The 19930-nt window shown below is 46.8% G+C and overlaps 1 protein-coding gene across 1 annotated transcript in view; it reads left to right on the top strand.

The window, feature by feature from the left end:
- Positions 1–19930, top strand: part of SRCAP (Snf2 related CREBBP activator protein) — a 1275580-nt gene that overhangs the window by 947788 nt on the left and 307862 nt on the right. The window contains exon 25 of the mRNA XM_069201690.1: positions 11353–14738. Coding sequence (XP_069057791.1) covers positions 11353–14738 — 3386 coding nt within the window. The remainder of the gene's footprint in view (positions 1–11352; positions 14739–19930) is intronic.

The raw sequence follows: 19930 nt of genomic DNA, 5'->3' as shown, positions 1-19930 counted from the left end.
CCTCCCATGAGTGGGAGCTACACCAGAGGACGCTAGATCGGATATTCGACCAGTGGGGGAAACCGCGCCTGGACCGATTTGCATTCCTCCCAGAACGCCAAATGCCAACACTATGCAAGTTGGCATCACCAACATTCATGGGGGAATGCATTTTCGATCGCATGGTCAGCGATCTATGTGTACGCCTTTCCTCCGATTCCCCCCTGCAAGGGTGATCAGGAAAATGAAGTCAGAACCTTGTCAACTGATCCTCATAGCTCCAGCGTGGCCACGTCAACCGTGGTACATGGAGTTGCTCTTACTGTCAGCCTCTCCACCTATCAGACTCAGACCAATCCCATACCTGCTTACCATCAGCCAGGGGCAGGTGAGGCATCCGGACCCCAAATCGCTAGTACAATGAGTTTGGGCATTTAGACCTCCCGCCTGAGTGCAGAGACATGCTAGCTAATGCACGTGCAGAGAGTACCAGCAAGTCTTACCGACTAAAATGGAAAAGGTTTGGTATTTGGTACGAAGCGCAAAACGTACATCCTCTATCCTCCGCACCAGAGGCAGTGTTGCTGTATTTATTACAGCTGGCACGTTCAGGACTAGCCCACTCCTCAATTAGAGTCCATCTAGCTGCCATATCCCGATATAGAAGAGTACCAGGCAAACCATCTTTATGCTGTCTCAGATTGGTAAAACAATTTCTCAAAGGTCTCTTCAGATCATTTCCTCCAGTGAAACCTTCGCCGCCGGCTTGGCAACTTAACATTGTTCTTGGCCAGCTTATGAAGGAGCCCTTTGAGCTGATTCACAGAGCAGACATAAAGTACCTCACTTGGAAGGTGGCTCTTCTTCTTGCCCTTACTTCGGCGCGCAGAGTTAGTGAAATTCAAGCTTTCACTATACAAGAGCCTTTTCTGCAGTTCATACAGGACAGAGTAAATCCTGCGCACCAATCCTAAGTTCGTGCCCAAAGTACCTTCGAGTTCCATATCAATGAGCCAGTGGTGCTCAAGACTTTCTTTCCAAACCAACAAACTGCTGCGGAAAGAACTCTGCATTCGCTCGACTTGAAACGATGCATAAAACTCTATCTGGAAAGGACAAAGGCGTTCAGACAGTCTACTCAGTTGTTTGTAGCGTTCAGTGCTACTAGGAAAGGTCACTCGGTGACCAAACAGACTATATCACGGTGGATTAAGGATGCAATCATATTTTGTCATCAGATGGCAGGAAGACCTTTGAACACAACCGTAAGAGCGCATTCCACGAGAGCGATCTCATCATCCTTTGTGCTGCTTGCTGGTGTTTCCATTAAAGACCTCTGCCATGCTGCGACATGGATAACAGCTCACACCTTCATGCAGCATTACTTCCTGGACACGGAGTCCCTTTGGGATGCAGCCGTTGGTCAAGCGGTCCTTCGTTACCTGTTCCAATGACAGTGAGCTAAAATATTTATTTCCCTCCATCCGCTTATTTTCTACTATAACACATTTTTTTGATATCATGTTGCAGATCACAGTAAGAGCTGTATGTACATATTATCAGACCGGTTTACATTTCAGAAAGCTATGTTATTGTTGGTAGAGCGAAAAATGTGTTATTCACTGCTTACTATTCTGATTCAAGCATGTGAATCTATGAAAGTTCCAATACTGTAGTAAGAAACAAGCTACTTACCTGTAAGTGTAGTTATCCAGTATTGGAAACTTTCATAGATTCACATGCGACCCACCCTACCTCCCCTGGGGAGCTCATCCTCATTTGCTCAGCCTTAGGATATTGGTGCACTTGTGCTGGGAAAATCTGAGGGAAATCAGCTCCTCACAGGAGGGTTCTAAGGGGAGGTGAGAGCTGATTGGTTGTCTCTAAAGTTTGGTACTTTTTTATAAAATGACTGAGATGTCACTAAATTAAGAGGCCTTGCTTCGAACTTGTTATACAAGTGAATGTGATTTTGTATTACACCGGAGGCTCCCATCTCGACGACTGGAAATGATTCAAGCATGTGAATCTACAAATGTTTCCAATACTGGAGAACTACAGTTACAGGTAAGTAACTTGATTCATACTGGTAGTAGTGAATCGTGCTACCAGATACCCTGAAGCAATCCCCCTTAGGTCAACTACTGCCCCTGCAGTAGTCAGAGCCATAATTGGTATTTTTACCAGAGTGGGTTTCCTTATGGAGGTGGTTTCTGACAGAGGTACAAACTTCATGTCAGCTTACCTGAAACACGTGGAATGAGGGTGGGGTTACTTATAAGTTCACCACACCTTATCATCCACAAACCATTGGCCTTGTTGCAAGGTTTAACAATGCATTGAAGGGGATGATCATGGAGCTCCCTGAAAAGATCAAAAGGAGATGAGATGTCCTCCTGCCATGCTTGCTTTTCGCCTACAGAGAGGTGCTGAGAAGGGAGTAGGGTTTCCCCCTTTGAAGTTCTGTTTGGCCATCCTGTAAGGGGAGCACTGGCACTTGTTAAAGAAGGCTGGGAGAGACCTCTCCATGAGCCTAAACCAGATGTGGTGGGTTATATGCTTGGCCTCCGCTCTAGGATGGCAGAGTACATGGAAAAGGCATCCAAAAAGCTTGAGGCTAGCCAACAACTCCAGTAGTTGTGGTATGATCGAAAGGCTACCATAGTTGAATTCCAGCCAGGGCAGAAAGTCTTGGTTCTGGAACACTCAAGCTGCCAGGCAGTGTGTGTGTGTACTAAGTGAAGGGTCCCCTAAGGTGGCATAATACATGCTGACACCCTTAAAGACCTTCCTTGGCCACAGGGCCCTTGCTACCATGGGTACCTTTTACAAGGGACTTATCTGTGTGCCAGGGCTGTGCCAGTTGTAGAAACAAAGGTACAGTTTAGGTAAAGAACACTGGTGCTGGGGCCTGGTTAGCAGGGTCCTAGCACACTTTCAATCAAAGTTGGCATCAACACTAGGCAGAAAGTGGGGTGGGGGGGGGGTAACCATGCCAAAAGTGGCACTATCCTACACACTCCATTTATTATGCCTCAGTGGGACCTCAATCTTATCCTCACTTACTTGATATGTGCTCCATTTGAGCAGTTACATAGTTGTCCTCTGCGGCTCCTTACCCTCTGTCTTTCTGGTGGCTATCAGCTCTGCTCGCAGAGTGAGCTCTAGTCCCTTTCTTCAAAGCCTCCATTTTGTCTGATTTCTAGGGATAGGGTTTCTTCTTTTAGGGGCTTAGCTCTGGCACACCACTTCAGTGTTCTTCATGGCTCTGCGCTTTGGTGTAGAAAGTAGTGAAAAGATACTGACTTACCGTGCCAAGGCGGCGTCTATATTCTACCCAGACATCATCACAGTGACCACGACACCAGCAACTGAGTCGACCACCCCCTCCGAACGGCATGCAAGGTTACTGTTAGAAGAAAAGTCTCCGGATCCAGTCTAACACCTGGGGAAATTCTAATTTAAGGAATCTGCAACTAGAATATGTCTCTACCAGATAATTTGTTACTGAAGATAATTAACTTGTTCTTTTATTCGGATAACTTTTAACTAACTCACTGGCTTGTTTTTTAGTAAAATAACAATGGACCTTTAACAGTGTTGTTCTGTATAATTAATTTTATCTGATGGCTGTTTAATTTGTGTGATTGGACTCGCTTCTCCAGTTTCTAACTCTATTGCCACAGGTTTAATTGATCACACAAATATAGATCACTTACCAGGTATTGATGCAGTTTGTCAGGCACACAGTTAAGGAAGTGCTCTCAAGATCAAATTGTTTAGCCCTTATTAGTCATGTATATTACTACCATGTAGCCAGCCTTCCAGAGCCTTAACTGCACAGTCTACAAATTCAACCCATAATTTTGGATTCCTCTGTAGTAACTCCAAACTCAAGAATCTTTGCCTCTTTCAAAACCTGGTTGTTGTCTCCATCCTCTTCTCTGACTGCCAAAAAGTTGTCCCTACCTTTGTCTGCAAAGGAGAACCACAAGATAGCTGCCCGCTACCTCTGGTGGAGCTTGTGGACTTTACAGGCCCACTCCAGAGCAATTACACATTTGTGGAAGTCATCCCCAGATTTGTAAGGGGAAACTATCCTGCTGAGATTCCTAGAGTCAAAGTGTTCTCTCTGAACCTGGAGTGTCTTGTGCTGCCACCATGGGGTTCTAACCCCAAACTCTTCCTCTCCACCTCTAGGGCCTCTCTTTCAAGAGCCAGCTGCTCCCTTTTCAGCCTGAGCTTGGATTTCTAGAAGCTGAGGTTTAGTAGGGTGACGTTTCTTTAGTTTTATAGACCTAAGTTTCTGGAATGTAAGGATGCTTTATACAGGCTCCAGAGTCTGTCTAGATTCCTCAACTGGAGACATGGTACTAGTGTAGTGTATGTGTACCTACAACTAACCTAGTGTTCTAAACTTTTTACCAAAGATTGGTGATAGGGCTATGCCAGAACCTTAGAAACCCATTCTAAGAAAAATTGAAACAAAATAACAATTTGCAAAATGTATAGTACATACCTAAGTCAGCAGTGGTTTCCTGTGGAAACTCACCAATAACCAAGTGGTAAAGCATTGCAAGTCTTTATTTCACCGCTGCACCACCAATGTAGGAGGCTGGCTCAGTATATGGTGTACCCCTACAGGTGAGGCACCCTTTACTGAGTGCAGGCAACTGTTAGTGATAGTGTAGGTAACTGTAGATAACATGAGTTCTCAAGCGTAGCTGTAGAGAGCAGATGAGACTTATCCAGGAGGGTGCAAATAACACACAGATCAGTCAGTGATGTACACACAGAAAAGAACCGCACCAGTGTTCGAAAAATAGGTTATATTTATTTTAACACACACTCTAGAACTAACCTTGGTATATCTCCTTACCGAAGATGTGAATATAAAAAATATACTTAGCAACAGGGAAGTAAAGGCATAAAATAACATGGGCCCATATGGTGAGGCCAAACTATATACTAAAAAAATGGAATGCGAAAATCACTCCCAACTCTCACTACCAACCAAGGACCCTCAGGACTGGGGGAAGTACTAAAAACCCCAAAGGCAAGTAGGTAGGATTCCCTAGTCATCCTTGTGCAGAGTTGTTACCACGGGTCAGTGTCTGTAGGATAACATGGGGAAGTCACGTTTGGAGTTTTCGTGTTTTAGGGCCCTTCCCAATGGACCCTGAGGAAATCCGCGGGGCAAACTGAGGTTGGATAATGCCCCCACCTGTAGATACCCAGAACAGTGGAGTACCTACACCAAGGAAGCCCAGGTGCATAGGGATGAAGTTGTGTTGGAACCTCCTATTGAAGTCAGTGTGGACCTCTGTTGTCCAGCTCTTGTCGTGACCCGTGGACCAGGTCCATGGAACCTAGGCTTGGATTCCTAAAGAAGAGGACATAAGGAAAGAGCGGAGAGTCCAGACCCCCCAGAGGTGCCCATGCAGTGCAGGAGGGCAATTCCCAACATTCTTGGAGTTGCTTTCCTGTAGGACAAAGAAGTGTAGCAGTGGAGTCCATTTGATGCAGGAAGATCTCAGGGGTCATCCACAGGCTGTCCCATGCCGGTTGTTGAATTGCAGAGGGGTCAGTGGTCAGCGGGACCACAATCAAGCCTTGGCAAATGCAGCGAAGTGTTGCACTGAGTTTGCAGGTTTTCTGAGGACCAGCAAGGTCCAGGTGACCAAACCTTGGCAGGTAGATCAGGGTCAGCCCTTAGCACGGAGAGCCCACTGGAATCAATGGATTACCCAGCAGGACCCTCTGGCAGCAGGCACAGGGAGGCCTCAACAGCACAGCAGAGAGGGATACCACCGTTGCAGGAGTTGCAGAGATGATGCTGTTCTTGGCGCTGGAGAGTGCTGGAGCCCAGGGTTTCTTGGAGCTAGGAGATCTTCGGACTGGAGAGCCAAAAAGCCTTGGCAACAAACAGACGCGGTGCACAGGGGTTCCAGCCAAGCAACTCCAGCGCGGGACCCCAGACTTCCCAGTTGCAAGGAATGTAGATAAAAACTCTGGAGAGCCACAGAACCACCACCTGTGTTGTAGAGCCTTGAAGAGTCCTTGGGACAGCAGGATGTTCAAGCTGGTCATCATCGAGGTGGCTTTGCCTTGCTTTCCTTAGTCTAAGCAGAGTCCGTGTGATCCAGAAGGCTGTATGGCCACGGGGTTGCAGAAGTGTTTGCAGAACTTCAAAACAAATTTTCTTTAGGAGCCCTCCTGCTGGTTAGTTTTTTTCTTAGTTCCAGTGAAGAACAGGAATGGTTCCAGTGTCCAGGTTGCAGAAGTGTTGTGCAGAGGAAACTTGCAGTCGGTTCCTGAAGTCTTGAATACAAATCAAGGGGGAAGCCCTTAAGCAACCCAGGAAGGGGGTTGAACACTTACTGAAGTGACATACCTATCAGTGGGGGTCAGAGACATCAACCAGCTGGACTAACCGGTCAGATGCTCACAGGGGCCTCTTCACATCTTATTTCCAAGATGGCCGAATCAAGAGTCCACCTGGTGGAGGTCTGTGCACCTCCTTAGGGTAGGAACTAGACAGGGGGTGCTCACTCCCCTGTCCTTTGTGTGGTTTCATGCCAGAGTGGGAACCTGGGGTTCCTGCACTGATGCAAACCGGTTTATGCAAGGAAGGCACCAAATGTGCCCTTCAAAGCAGTCTGGTGGCGCTCAGAGGCGCCCCCACCTGAGCCCAGAGACACCTGTGTTTACAGAAGAGATGGTCATACCTCTTATCTTACAGGAAATACTTTGTTTTGCCTTCTGCTGAACGAGTTAAGCTCAGCAGCAGGAGGGCAGAACAGTGTCTGGGGTCGACGTCATCACAGGCTGGCATGCAGGGCTGTGCAGGCAGACATTTTGGGATCCCCTGGGGAGTCCCAGAGTACATGGTATAATGCAACCTACACTGGAATCTGTGTTGTTGCATGATTCCAAGATGTTTGATACCAAACATGCCTATGTTCGGTGAAGCCATTATGTAGTTGGACAACTCGTGTTGACCAGTGTCCACTACATACCTTAGAGTGGCTACCCTGCACTTACAAAGCCCAGGAAATTGAGTCTGGGGTTTGTAGGGGCACCTCTGCTCATGCAGGAGTGCCCTCACACTTAGAACCATTCACCCTGCCCTTGGCTGAAGGGCCTACCTTATTGGTGACTTATAGGGTCAGAGTGCAGTGGCCATGATATAATGCAAACCTTATATCTGGAGTGAAAGGTGCATGCACCATTGCACTCAGGCTGCAATGGCAGGCCTATAGTCACAGTGTGCATGGGCCCCCTATGGGTGGTACAATACATGGAGCCCGTGCATGACCCCTTGTGTACAATGCCCTGGGTACTTAAGTGCTATATACTAATAACTTACATGGGTGCACCAATATGCCAATTGTGGGGTATAAAAGTTACCATTCAACTAAATTTAGGGGAGAGAACACTGACACGGGTCCTGGGTAGCAGGATCCCAGTGTAGTACAGTCTAAACTTAGTGACACTAGTCAAAAAGTGGGGGTTATTTATGCCAGAAAGGCGCTGCTTTCCTTCAGCCGCAATGTGTGGTGACCCAACAGATCATCATCAAAGGGCAAGCTTCTTTTGAAGGGCAAATGATAAACACATTAAGAGAGTGACTTTTTTATTTTATTTTATTTTTATTAGGGTAGACGGGTTGGTATTGGGGACAGAGAGGAGGATACACTGGCCAAACCGTTTTTTGTATAGGCAATATTTCCCATAGGTAGCCACAGCCTTAGGGCAGACTTTCGAGTTCCACACACCTAGGGAGGGGTCCCAACATCTTCAGAGTGGGCAGAATTTAGCACTCTGGAATAACTAGATGCCATACTTCACAGGAAACTGTCATCAGGTGGAAGAAGTTGGATCTCAATTGACTGGAATAAGAGAATTGAAGAACTGCCCCGGTGACATTGGAACTGGCAATATAGAAGCTATACTGCACTTGGACTACACCTCTGCTAGTCCTTGCACTAGCGAAGGAAGGGACTGTACCTGCTGTGTCCTACTCGTGGAGAAGTTATCCCCTGAGCCTAGCCATAAGTAGAAGCTCCAAGACTCAGTTGGCTGAATTAAATTACACAGCACAGGACCACTAAAGCTGAAGAAGACTGTCTGGGCAGATTGGTAACCCCGATCACTGGATCATTGCACTTCATTGCAGTGCAGCTCAGGGGACCTAGACCCAACACCCAAAACTTCCACCCATGTTGGATGGACTCTGGAGAGTTGTCGGAGTGCAGTTTAGTTGCCCTGAAGGAGAGCAATTGCTAAAAGAAGTAAACTTGACTGTTGTTCTTGATGACCAGTAGTCCAGTGGCGAATGGACTTCTGCTGGATGAAAGAGGACGTTCGGGGACGTTGAACCCTGTGGCCATAGACAGCCCACCAGAACCATGGAGTGGGAATACCCCAGTCAACTGCACTTCATGTTGAGACCTTGCTGGACCACTTGACTGGCTCTCTGCCAGAGTTGGTTGCCCAAAGTAACTGAGTAACCGCATTCCACTTTGACCAAAGCTTTCTTGAAAACGTTTTAGTGTCAAATTATTTGAATTTGCCAGTGCTTGTTCACAAATAAGTGAAAAGTCTTGATCTATTGTTTCTTGTAAAAATCTGTTTCCTGAACCCTCAGGGGAATCTTTTTCATTTTAGTGTCCATAAGTTCATAAACATGTATGCTCTTTTTATAAGTTGGTGCTGAATTTCTTCAGAATCGAGTTTGTTTCTTCAGTTGGTCTGGTGTGGTTTTAAATGCTTTACGTTTACTCCTTAGTTAAAGCCTAATTGCTCGAAGCCACAGCTCCCCAGGGTTGAGCTACGGTTTGACAAATGAAACCTGAGTGCTCCTAGAAGAGTTGGCAGTGTATTACACAGGGAGGTCTCACAACCACACCATATGATACTTCACAATTACTCTCATATCTCACTGTGGCAGTTAGTCTGTTGAGAGTCTCTCGCTCAGTTTTTCTGTAGGAAGCTGGCCTGGTGTGTGGGTACTTAAACCTTATACCAGGTCCTGGTATCTCCTATTAGTGAAGTGTAGGCAGTGTCTAGAAGCCAGGCTCTCTAGAGGTAGCTGTGGATGAGCAGCCAAGGCTCATCTCGGAGACATGCAAAACCACTGTAGTCACACAGCACTTACACACATGAAACAAAACACTCAGTTGTACCTAAATAAAGGCACTTTATATTTGGTCACACCATTCCACAAACTACTTAAAGGGCAGTCCTCCAATAACTACACTAGTAAACAGTAATAGGCACTGAAAAGGTTAGAAAACAGTGCAAATACCAATAAGCAATAGTGACCCTAGGGGGAACCCAGGCCATATACAAGAAAAATGTAATGCGAACACAGGACCCTCACTTACGTAAGTGGAATGTGTAGAGGGGAGCTAGGAGAACTAGAAAAACACAGGGATAAGTAACACAGTACCCCCCAGCGACCAGGAAACCAGGAGTAAATTACTGGAATTTCCCCAAACCATCCAAAAGGAGGAAAAAGAAGAAAAGACGACACCCAGACAAGACTGCAAGAAGAGAGAGCGAGAGAGAGGGGGGAAAAAAAAAAAAACACGAAACGGTGTGGACTGGTTTATGCACAGAGGGCACCAAATGTGCCCTTCAAAGCATACCAGTGGCTTGGGAGGCTACCGCTCCCAAGCCAGACACACCTGGGAAGAGGGTGTTACCTCCCTCTCCCAAAGGAAATCCTTTGTGTCTTCTTGAGCTTGATCAAATCAAGCAGCAGGAGTGCAGAAACCTGTCTGAAAACCCTGTAAGACTGGTGGTAGCAATACTGGGGGGTCCTATAAGGAGCCCCCAGAGTGCATGGAATTATACTTCCAATACTGGCAACAGTATTGGAGTACGATTCTGACATGTTTGATACCAAACATGCCTAGGTTTGGAATTACTATTATGTAGCTGGACATAGGTAGTGACCTATGTCCAGTACAAGCATAAAATGGCGTCCACGCACGCTCAAAGTCCAGGAAAATGGAGATGGAGTTCGTGGGGGCACCTCTACTAGTGTAGGGTGCCCTCACAAACAGGTACTTGCACTCTGCCCTCTGGGCTAGGAGGGCCTGCCATAGGAGTGACTTAGTGTCCTGACAGTGGAAGGGTGCATGAACCCTTTCTCGCAGGTTGCAATGACTGGCCTGCAGAACACTTTGCATGGGCTCCCTATGGGTGGCATAATACATGCTGCAGCATATAGGGATCCCCTGGTTCCCCAAAGCCCTGGGTACTATATACTAGGGGCTTACTTGGGGGCACCAATATGCCACATGTGGGGTGAAAAAGGTTCCAGGGACCATGTTGAAAAAGGAGAGAGCATAATCACTGGGGTCCTGGTCGGCAGGATCCCTGTGAACACAGTCAAACACACTGACAAACGGGCTAAAAAGTTAAGGTAACCATGCTAGATTGAGGCTACTTTCCTACGTCTTTCATTCAGTTGGACCTTGTGCAGACCTTCTTGCGGACTAATGTGCCTCCTGTTGGCAGTCTATCTTCTTGTGGGACAGTTGTTTTTTTCTGACACCATTTTATAGTAGCTTGGCAGTTGCAGAGGTTTTCCAAACGTGGGCAACCATGCTGAGGTGGTATTCTTTCTGGAATTGTAACATTGCTGTGCTTTGTGTGTCATTTATATATTTACGATATCTGCTCTCTGGCCCATCTCCCATCCATAGAACAAACCTTGTCTGCTCACCAACCCTCACCTGTTAAATATCCAGTTGATGTGACAATATTGATGGAGCTCAACACAGCTTTAGTTCAGATGCTGCCCAGTAACCTCAGACTGCCCCAGAACTGTAAACCTACCTGACAGAAAATTGCAAGTATGCTTCCTTATGTACCCCATTAAGTAGTCTGATGCTCCTCTCAGTGTTGTCTGTTAAGCCCCTGTTTTCTAGTTACATCATGGCTGTTGGTGGGTACCTGTGCAACAAGTGCCACACACTTGAATATTCAGCATTCTTAAAAGCAAACTCCTGTTAAAATTCTTTCCATAATGGGACTGAGTATAGAGTAAGTAAATGTTATAGTAATTTTGTACTCTGGGTCGTCATTCTTTTATTCTCCAAAGCATGTGCCCACAATACCTTTATTTGTAAGCACTTGATGTAGATGGAATGTAAAAGGCAGGTAAGGAGAGTTGTGGATGGTTGTTTGTGGTGAGGAAGTAAGATTCTGAGAAGTTGGCATGTTCATTAGTCGAAGTATCGAATAATTTTGTATGCTTCACAAAATGGTGAGGCCAGTGGAACTAAGGACCTGAAATAGAAGAATCACAACACTGTTGAAAAATGGTTGATGCTCTCTACCCTTTTTCTGTCTCCACAGGTGGTGCTTCTTCAACCCACTGCTCTGTACTACAGGCTTCTAACGCAGCTTCATCATTGGCACCATCACCATCTACCAGCTCTACTCCTTTGTTAGGAGCTAGACTTTTGGCACCTCTCTCCAGTCCTGTTTCCACAATGGCTTCTCAGCTGATACCAGCGATCTCCAGCGCTGCTTGTAGTCTTCCTGCAAGTCCTGTCCCGTCACCATTGCCTCATTCATTAGTTGCCTTCAGTTCTGTTGCAGCGTTGGCAACTCAGTCTCTAACTACTAACCAGACACTTGTGCAGATTCCATCATGTAGCCTTACTCCAAGTCTAGTATCCAGACCACCAGATGCAAGCTCCCTGCTGCCCACCACTCTGGTTTCACCCACCAGCTCCTCTTTGTCTCTGGTCCCACCTCCAGTCTCTGATTCTGCTTCCACAGTCACAACCTCTTTGTCACTTAGGCTAACTGCTGACAATTCTTCGCTTACACCATCTTTGTGGCCTTTGACATCCACTGCTCCCATTCTTGTCTCAAGTCAGTTTTCCAATTCTGTTCCCATGCTAGCTCCGGCCACGTCCTCTGGTACATCCCCCATGCCAACTACTCATGTTTCCAGTTCTACTTATCTGCAAACTTCTCTTCCACCATCTAGTGTAACTCATCTAGCACCTGTTGTGTCTTCTAGCTCGCTTCCTATGCAGACTCCTACCTCTGGTAATACCAGGGCCTGTGGTTCAGCACCCATGCTATCTCCTACTGTGGGATACAGTCCAGCTTCATTGGTTGCTTCGTCCAGTTCCACACCAACTTACCTGCAAGCTGTTACTCCAGCTTCCAGTTCAGTCACACTGATAGGTCCTGGTCAGATCACCAATTCTGCTTTTAACCAGCCTTCAGGTCCCATTCATTTGCAAACACCTCTCCTTGGTACTCTGCAGAACCCTCTTCTTACTTCAGTCCAGTCAGCCAGTTCTCCCGTGCAAGCACATATGGCAGCCTCTAGCTCAGCTGCCTTGCCACCTCTCCCATTGGCCCACAATAATGCCAAAATGCTGACGTCCGGCTCTGCCTCCAGTTTTGCTTATGTGCAGTGTTCTGCCCCTGTTTCCAGTCCAGCTTCCCTGTTGGCTCCTGTTCTGGCCTCCAGTTCTAATCCAAAGGTGGCTACTCTCCAAGCCACAAGCCCAGCTCCCATAGTAGCAGCGTTAGTGTCACCTAATCTTTCTCCACTGCTGGCATCTAGTATGTCCTCTTGCCATCCTTCATTGCTAGCTCCTGGAGGTGCTTCTAATTCTGCCTCACTGCCAACTCCTGTGCCCTCCTTCAATCAGTCATCAGTGGCGGGCTGTAGTACAACTCCTGTGCATGCACCATTGTCTAGTCATGCTGCTTTACTGGCTTCTGTTTCTTCCTCTAATTCAGTACCAGTTCAGGCCTCTAACCTAGTCTCAAGTCAGAAATCTCTGGTGGCAAACAACTCACCTGCCATGTTTAGTCCTGGGACTTTTACTGTAGTCTCCAATCCTGTTTCAGCTTGTGTGTCTTTGGCAGGCAACTGTCCTGCACTGGCAACCTTCTCGGATTTCTCTGCTGCAACTATGCTGTCTGCCCAAACTTCAGTGACATCCTCCAGCTCTGTGCAAACAGCAGTGCCACAGCATGTGACTCCAGGCTCTAACCCATCCCATACTTTGAACTCTGTTCCTCCTTCCATGATTGTCTCAGTACAACCTACTAGTCCTAATGTTACTGGTAGATCATTAGTACAGAGCATCCCTATTTCCACTTCTCTAGGAGCCAAACATGGATTAGCATCAGCACAAGTGGCCATTCCAGGTTCAGCAGCAACCATTCGCTACCCTCTCTCAGTGTCTTCATATGGAACACAACTAGTTGGCTCATCTACCAGTGCATCAACCAAACCTACACAAATACCAAGCCATGGGACTCTGCAGGGTATACCCCCTGTTCCTAGCAATGGAATCCAGCCCTCGTGCTCCACTCTCAGCCTAGCAACCAGGCTTTCGGTGTCCCCTGCACAGATTTCCACCCAGGGTATTGTCACCATACCCAGCAATGGGATGCATCTGACTTGCCCTGCATCTACTTTAGCTTTCACCCCATTGACTTGCTCATCTAGCACCAGGTTTATTTCAGATCCTACTACTGAGTCTGCATCTGGGCACGAGCATATTGTCTTACCATCTAATCCTTCTAGTTTGGAGCCAAGGCCTCTATTATCTGCTCCTGTATCGGTTTCTAGGTCAACAGCAGTGACTCTCTCTGGTCCAGCAACCAACCTAGCTGCTAGTTCTTTGCCAGTCTCCAGCATTGGTGTCCCTTTAGCACCAAAACTTCAGCCAGTCTGTAACCCCATTATCACTTCAACTGAGAGGCCTCTTACGCCAATGTCTAGTCCTCTTTACACTGTGGCATCTTGCCCACCTGCTCCAGTTTCAGGACCTCTTACCACCTGTGTTGCCCGTCCTACAACACCAGGATCAAACTCTCTCCCCACGTTGGCAAACCGACCACCAACTCCTATTAACAGTTACCTCATCAACTCTGTAGGCCATCCTTCTGCAATTAACAATTATGTCACTGCTTCGGTAAGTTGTCCCATAACTCAAGTTACAAGTTCTCATACCACATCAGCATGCTTGTCTTTAATTCAAGATTCTTCCTGTGCTGCTATCTTGGGAACGCAGCCTCTGACCCCAATGAACCGTTATCCCAATACCATGGCAGACCGACCTCTTACACCAGTTAACAACTCTCTAACCACATCAGCTTGTCTGCCTTTGACTCCAGTTTACAGCCCAGGTAACATTTTGGGAAACCCTTCTTTGAATCCAGCAAACAGTTGCTCCACCACATTGGCAAACAGGCCTCTTAATTCTATTTCCAGCTCTTCTAATACACTGGCAGCCCATCCCCCAACCCCAGTTCCAAACAGCCTTTCCAACTTTACAGCCTCACTTTTTACCACAGTTCAAAGCTCTCTTACTACTACAGTAGCCCAGACTCCAACACCAGTTTTAAATCCTGTTACCTCTTTAGTATATCCGCCTTTGACACCAGATTGCACTCTTGTCAACGCATCAGCACAGCGGCCTCTGAATCTAATTTCAAGTTCTGTAACTACTGCAGCAGCTGGGTCTCTGACTCAGATGTCAAGTCCCTCTGCCACATCTGCAACTCGTGTTTCAGTGCCATTGTCAAGTACCATACTCACATTGACTCCCAGAACTCATGCCAGCATGGTTTTTAAGGAAGAATTGGAAATGCTTACGCTCCGATCTACTACACCAACCCCACCACCTTTATCTACCTCACTCATCATGCCAAGGATAAGACGGCAGCCCCCACCGCCACCCCGGTCACCCTTCTATTTGGTAAGCATGGACCATTAGTTGAGCCAGATTTACTCCTTTTCTCGTAATTATTAAAGCTTGGTATGGGGTTACAAATGCTAAAAGTTAGTGTTTCTCTTAACATCTTTGTTCTGCTGTTTTTCACAGTCATTAAATATTTACTGGGTGGTGGTTGGGTATTTTTTAAATAGAAATATTCTAATTATTCAAGCATGGATCTTTTGTAAATCTATTGTAGGTTTGCATCCTGTAATACCACGTTGCAGCTAGACATTTAGAAGTTGGTGTAAGGGATGTTTAGCATTGTCTCCGTTTTTTAAATTATTTTAGTTCGATGGCATCTGTCGCTGTAGATACGCATGTTTTGCAATAGCTCGCCATCTGGTGTTGGGCCGGAGTGTTACAAGTTGTTTTTCTTCGAAGAAGTCTTTCGAGTCACGGGACCGAGTGACTCCTCCTTTTGTCTCCATTGCGCATGGGCGTCGACTCCATCTTCGATTGTTTTTTTTCCGCCATCGGGTTCGGACGTGTTCCTGTCGCTCCGAGTTTCGGAACGGAAAGATAGCTAATTTCGGAAGATTTTCGTCGGTATTGTTGCGTTCGGGATCGGCGTAGTTAGATTCAACACCGCATCGAAGAGCTCCGGTGCCCTTCGGGGTAGTTTTTCGATCCCCCGTCGGGGCCTGGTCGGCCCGACCGCGTGCTGAAGAACGGCGATGGAACGGACCCTGTTCCGTTTCTGCCACAATAAATACCCCTATACAGACCAACACTTGGTCTGTAACCTGTGCCTGTCACCTGAGCACAGTGAAGACACCTGCGAGGCCTGTCGTGCGTTCCGGTCCCGAAAAACACTCCGAGACCGTCGAGCCAGAAGACTTCAGATGGCGTCCGCGCCGACAGCCCACCGAGAGTTCGAGGAACAAGAAGAGGAAGGTACCTTCTCAATCCAAGAATCGGACTCCGAAGGATTCGACGATACACAAACCGTGAGTAAGACGTCGAAAACCACACAGAAGAAGATTTACAAGGCCCAGGGGACGCCACTGCCATCAGGCCATGGCTCCACCCATAAATTCGGTGACCGACCGTCGGCACCGAAAAAGGCCCAAACAGTGCCGAGATCGTCCGACTCCGGTCGAGACACCGGCACGCAGCCTTCTCGGGACCGAGAAAGTGCTGGAGACAAGCCTCAACACCGAGATGCCGGTGTGGACACGGCTCGACGCCGAGACAGCGGCACCGAAGAAGATCGACGCCGAGAGGTTTCGGCCCCGAAAAAGAAAAAAGTCACCTCGGAGCCGAAAAAACACGCAGACAGGGTTTCGGTGCCGAAACAAACTGCAAGCGACCCAGCTTCAGGCTCTTATACAGAAGAGCACTCGCTAACCTCCCAAATGCAAAAGCATAGGTTTGAGGAAGAGCTACAATCAACTGATGTAGACCATACGCAAAAGCGTATTTTCATACAGCAGGGGACAGGAAAAATAAGCACCCTTCCCCCCATTAGAAGAAAGAGAAGGTTGGAGTTCCAAACTGAACAGACACCACAACCAAAAGTGGTGAAAAGAGTTACCCCACCACCCTCTCCTCCGCCCGTGATTAACGTCTCACCAGCACAAACTCCATCACACTCCCCAGCTCACACCACCATAAGCCAGGGTGACCAAGATCAAGACGCATGGGACCTATACGACGCCCCAGTGTCAGATAACAGTCCGGAGGCATACCCTACGAAGCCATCTCCACCAGAGGACAGCACTGCGTATTCTCAAGTGGTGGCTAGAGCAGCACAATTTCACAACGTAAGCCTCCACTCAGAACAGGTCGAGGATGATTTTTTATTCAACACACTCTCCTCCACCCACAGCTCATACCAAAGCCTGCCTATGCTCCCTGGTATGCTCCGGCACGCAAAAGACATCTTTAAGGAGCCGGTCAAAAGTAGGGCTATCACACCAAGGGTGGAAAAAAAGTATAAGGCGCCTCCTACAGACCCGGTTTTCATCACTACACAGCTGCCACCAGACTCTGTCGTTGTAGGAGCAGCTAGGAAAAGGGCCAACTCCCACACATCTGGAGATGCACCACCCCCAGATAAAGAAAGCCGCAAGTTCGATGCAGCTGGTAAGAGAGTCGCAGCACAAGCTGCAAACCAGTGGCGCATTGCGAACTCCCAGGCACTACTTGCGCGCTATGACAGAGCCCACTGGGACGAGATGCAACATCTCATTGAACATCTGCCCAAGGACTTACAAAATAGGGCAAAACAAGTGGTTGAGGAGAGACAGACCATTTCCAACAACCAGATCCGCTCCTCCATGGACGCTGCAGATACAGCTGCAAGGACAATTAATACATCTGTAACTATCAGAAGGCATGCATGGCTCCGAACGTCTGGATTTAAACCAGAGATTCAACAAGCAGTTCTCAATATGCCTTTTAACGAAAAAGAACTGTTCGGTCCAGAAGTGGACACAGCGATTGAGAAACTCAAAAAAGATACGGACACTGCCAAAGCCATGGGCGCACTCTACTCCCCGCAGAGCAGAGGCAATTACAGCACATTCCGTAAAACACCCTTTCAAGGGGGGTTTCGGGGTCAGAGCACACAAGCCAGCACCTCACAAGCAACACCGTCCAGTTACCAGGGACAGTATAGAGGAGGTTTTCGGGGACAATATAGAGGAGGGCAATTCCCTAGAAATAGAGGAAGATTTCAGAGCCCCAAAACCCCTACTACTAAACAGTGACTCACATGTCACTCACCCCCTCCACACAACACCAGTGGGGGGAAGAATAAGTCATTATTACAAAGCATGGGAGGAAATCACTACAGACACTTGGGTTCTAGCAATTATCCAACATGGTTATTGCATAGAATTTCTACAATTCCCTCCAAACATACCACCAAAAGCAAAAAATTTGACAACACACCATTCCAATCTCCTGGAGATAGAAGTGCAGGCACTATTGCAAAAGAATGCAATCGAATTAGTGCCAAACACACAAATAAACACAGGAGTTTACTCACTGTACTTTCTGATACCAAAGAAGGACAAAACGCTGAGACCAATCCTAGACCTCAGAGTAGTGAACACTTTCATCAAATCAGACCACTTTCACATGGTCACACTACAAGAAGTATTGCCATTGCTAAAACTACACGACTACATGGCAACTTTAGACCTCAAGGATGCTTATTTCCATATACCAATACACCCATCGCACAGGAAATACCTAAGGTTTGTATTCAAGGGAATACATTACCAATTCAAAGTTCTGCCTTTCGGATTAACAACCGCACCAAGAGTCTTTACCAAATGTCTAGCGGTAGTCGCTGCACACATAAGAAGGCAGCAAATACATGTGTTCCCATATCTAGACGACTGGCTAATCAAGGCCCATTCGTTAATAGAGTGCTCATATCACACAAATCATATCATACAAACCCTCTTCAAATTAGGGTTCACCGTCAATTTCACAAAATCCAAAATTCTGCCGCGCAAGGTACAACAATACCTGGGAGCCATAATAGACACATCAAAAGGAGTAGCCACTCCAAGTCCCCAAAGAATTCAAAATTTCAACACCATGATACAACGCATGTATCCAACACAAAGGATACAAGCAAAGATGGTACTACAACTCCTAGGCATGATGTCTTCATGCATAGCCATTGTCCCAAACGCAAGACTGCACATGAGGCCCTTACAACAGTGCCTAGCATCACAATGGTCACAAGCACAGGGTCACCTTCTAGATCTGGTGTTAATAGACCGCCAAACTTACCTCTCGCTTCTGTGGTGGAACAACATAAATTTAAACAAAGGGCGGCCTTTCCAAGACCCAGTGCCACAATACGTAATAACAGATGCTTCCATGACAGGGTGGGGAGCACACCTCGATCAACACAGCATACAAGGACAATGGAACGTACATCAAACAAAACTGCATATAAATCACCTAGAACTTCTAGCAGTTTTTCAAGCACTAAAAGCTTTCCAACCAATAATAGTTCACAAATACATTCTCGTCAAAACAGACAACATGACAACAATGTATTATCTAAACAAGCAAGGGGGGACGCACTCCACGCAGTTAAGCCTGCTAGCACAAAAGATTTGGCGTTGGGCAATTCACAACCAAATTCGCCTAATAGCACAATTTTTACCAGGGATCCAAAATCAACTCGCAGACAATCTCTCTCGAGATCACCAACAGGTCCACGAATGGGAAATTCACCCCCAAATTCTGAACACTTATTTCAAACTCTGGGGAACACCTCAGATAGACTTGTTTGCGACAAAGGAGAACGCAAAATGCCAAAACTTCGCATCCAGATACCCACACAAACAGTCCCAAGGCAATGCCCTATGGATGAACTGGTCAGGGATATTTGCTTACGCTTTTCCTCCTCTCCCTCTCCTTCCTTACCTGGTAAACAAACTCAGTCAAAACAAACTCAAACTCATATTAATAGCACCAACTTGGGCAAGGCAACCCTGGTACACAACGCTGCTAGACCTATCAGTAGTACCCTGCATCAAATTGCCCAACAGGCCAGATCTGTTGACACAGCACAACCAAAAGATCAGACACCCAGATCCAGCATCGCTGAATCTAGCAATCTGGCTCCTGAAATCCTAGAATTCGGGCACTTACAACTTACCCAAGAATGTATGGAAGTCATAAAACAAGCCAGAAGGCCATCCACCAGGCACTGCTATGCAAGTAAATGGAAGAGGTTTGTTTGCTACTGCCATATTAATCAAATACAACCATTACACACAACTCCAGAACATGTAGTGGGTTACTTGCTTCACTTACAAAAATCTAACCTGGCTTTCTCTTCCATTAAAATACACCTTGCAGCAATATCTGCATACCTGCAGACTACCTATTCAACTTCCCTATATAAGATACCAGTCATTAAAGCATTCATGGAGGGCCTTAGGAGAATTATACCACCAAGAACACCACCTGTTCCTTCATGGAACCTAAATGTTGTCCTAACTAGACTTATGGGTCCACCTTTTGAACCCATGCACTCCTGCGAAATACAGTTCCTAACCTGGAAGGTGGCATTTCTAATCGCCATTACTTCCCTAAGAAGAGTAAGCGAGATTCAGGCGTTTACAATACAGGAACCTTTTATACAACTACACAAGAATAAGGTCGTCCTAAGGACCAATCCTAAATTTTTGCCAAAG

Source organism: Pleurodeles waltl, chromosome 7, assembly GCF_031143425.1.
Source record: "Pleurodeles waltl isolate 20211129_DDA chromosome 7, aPleWal1.hap1.20221129, whole genome shotgun sequence".
NCBI classification, from domain to species: domain Eukaryota; kingdom Metazoa; phylum Chordata; class Amphibia; order Caudata; family Salamandridae; genus Pleurodeles; species Pleurodeles waltl.
This window is presented reverse-complemented; position numbering and strand designations above follow the sequence as displayed.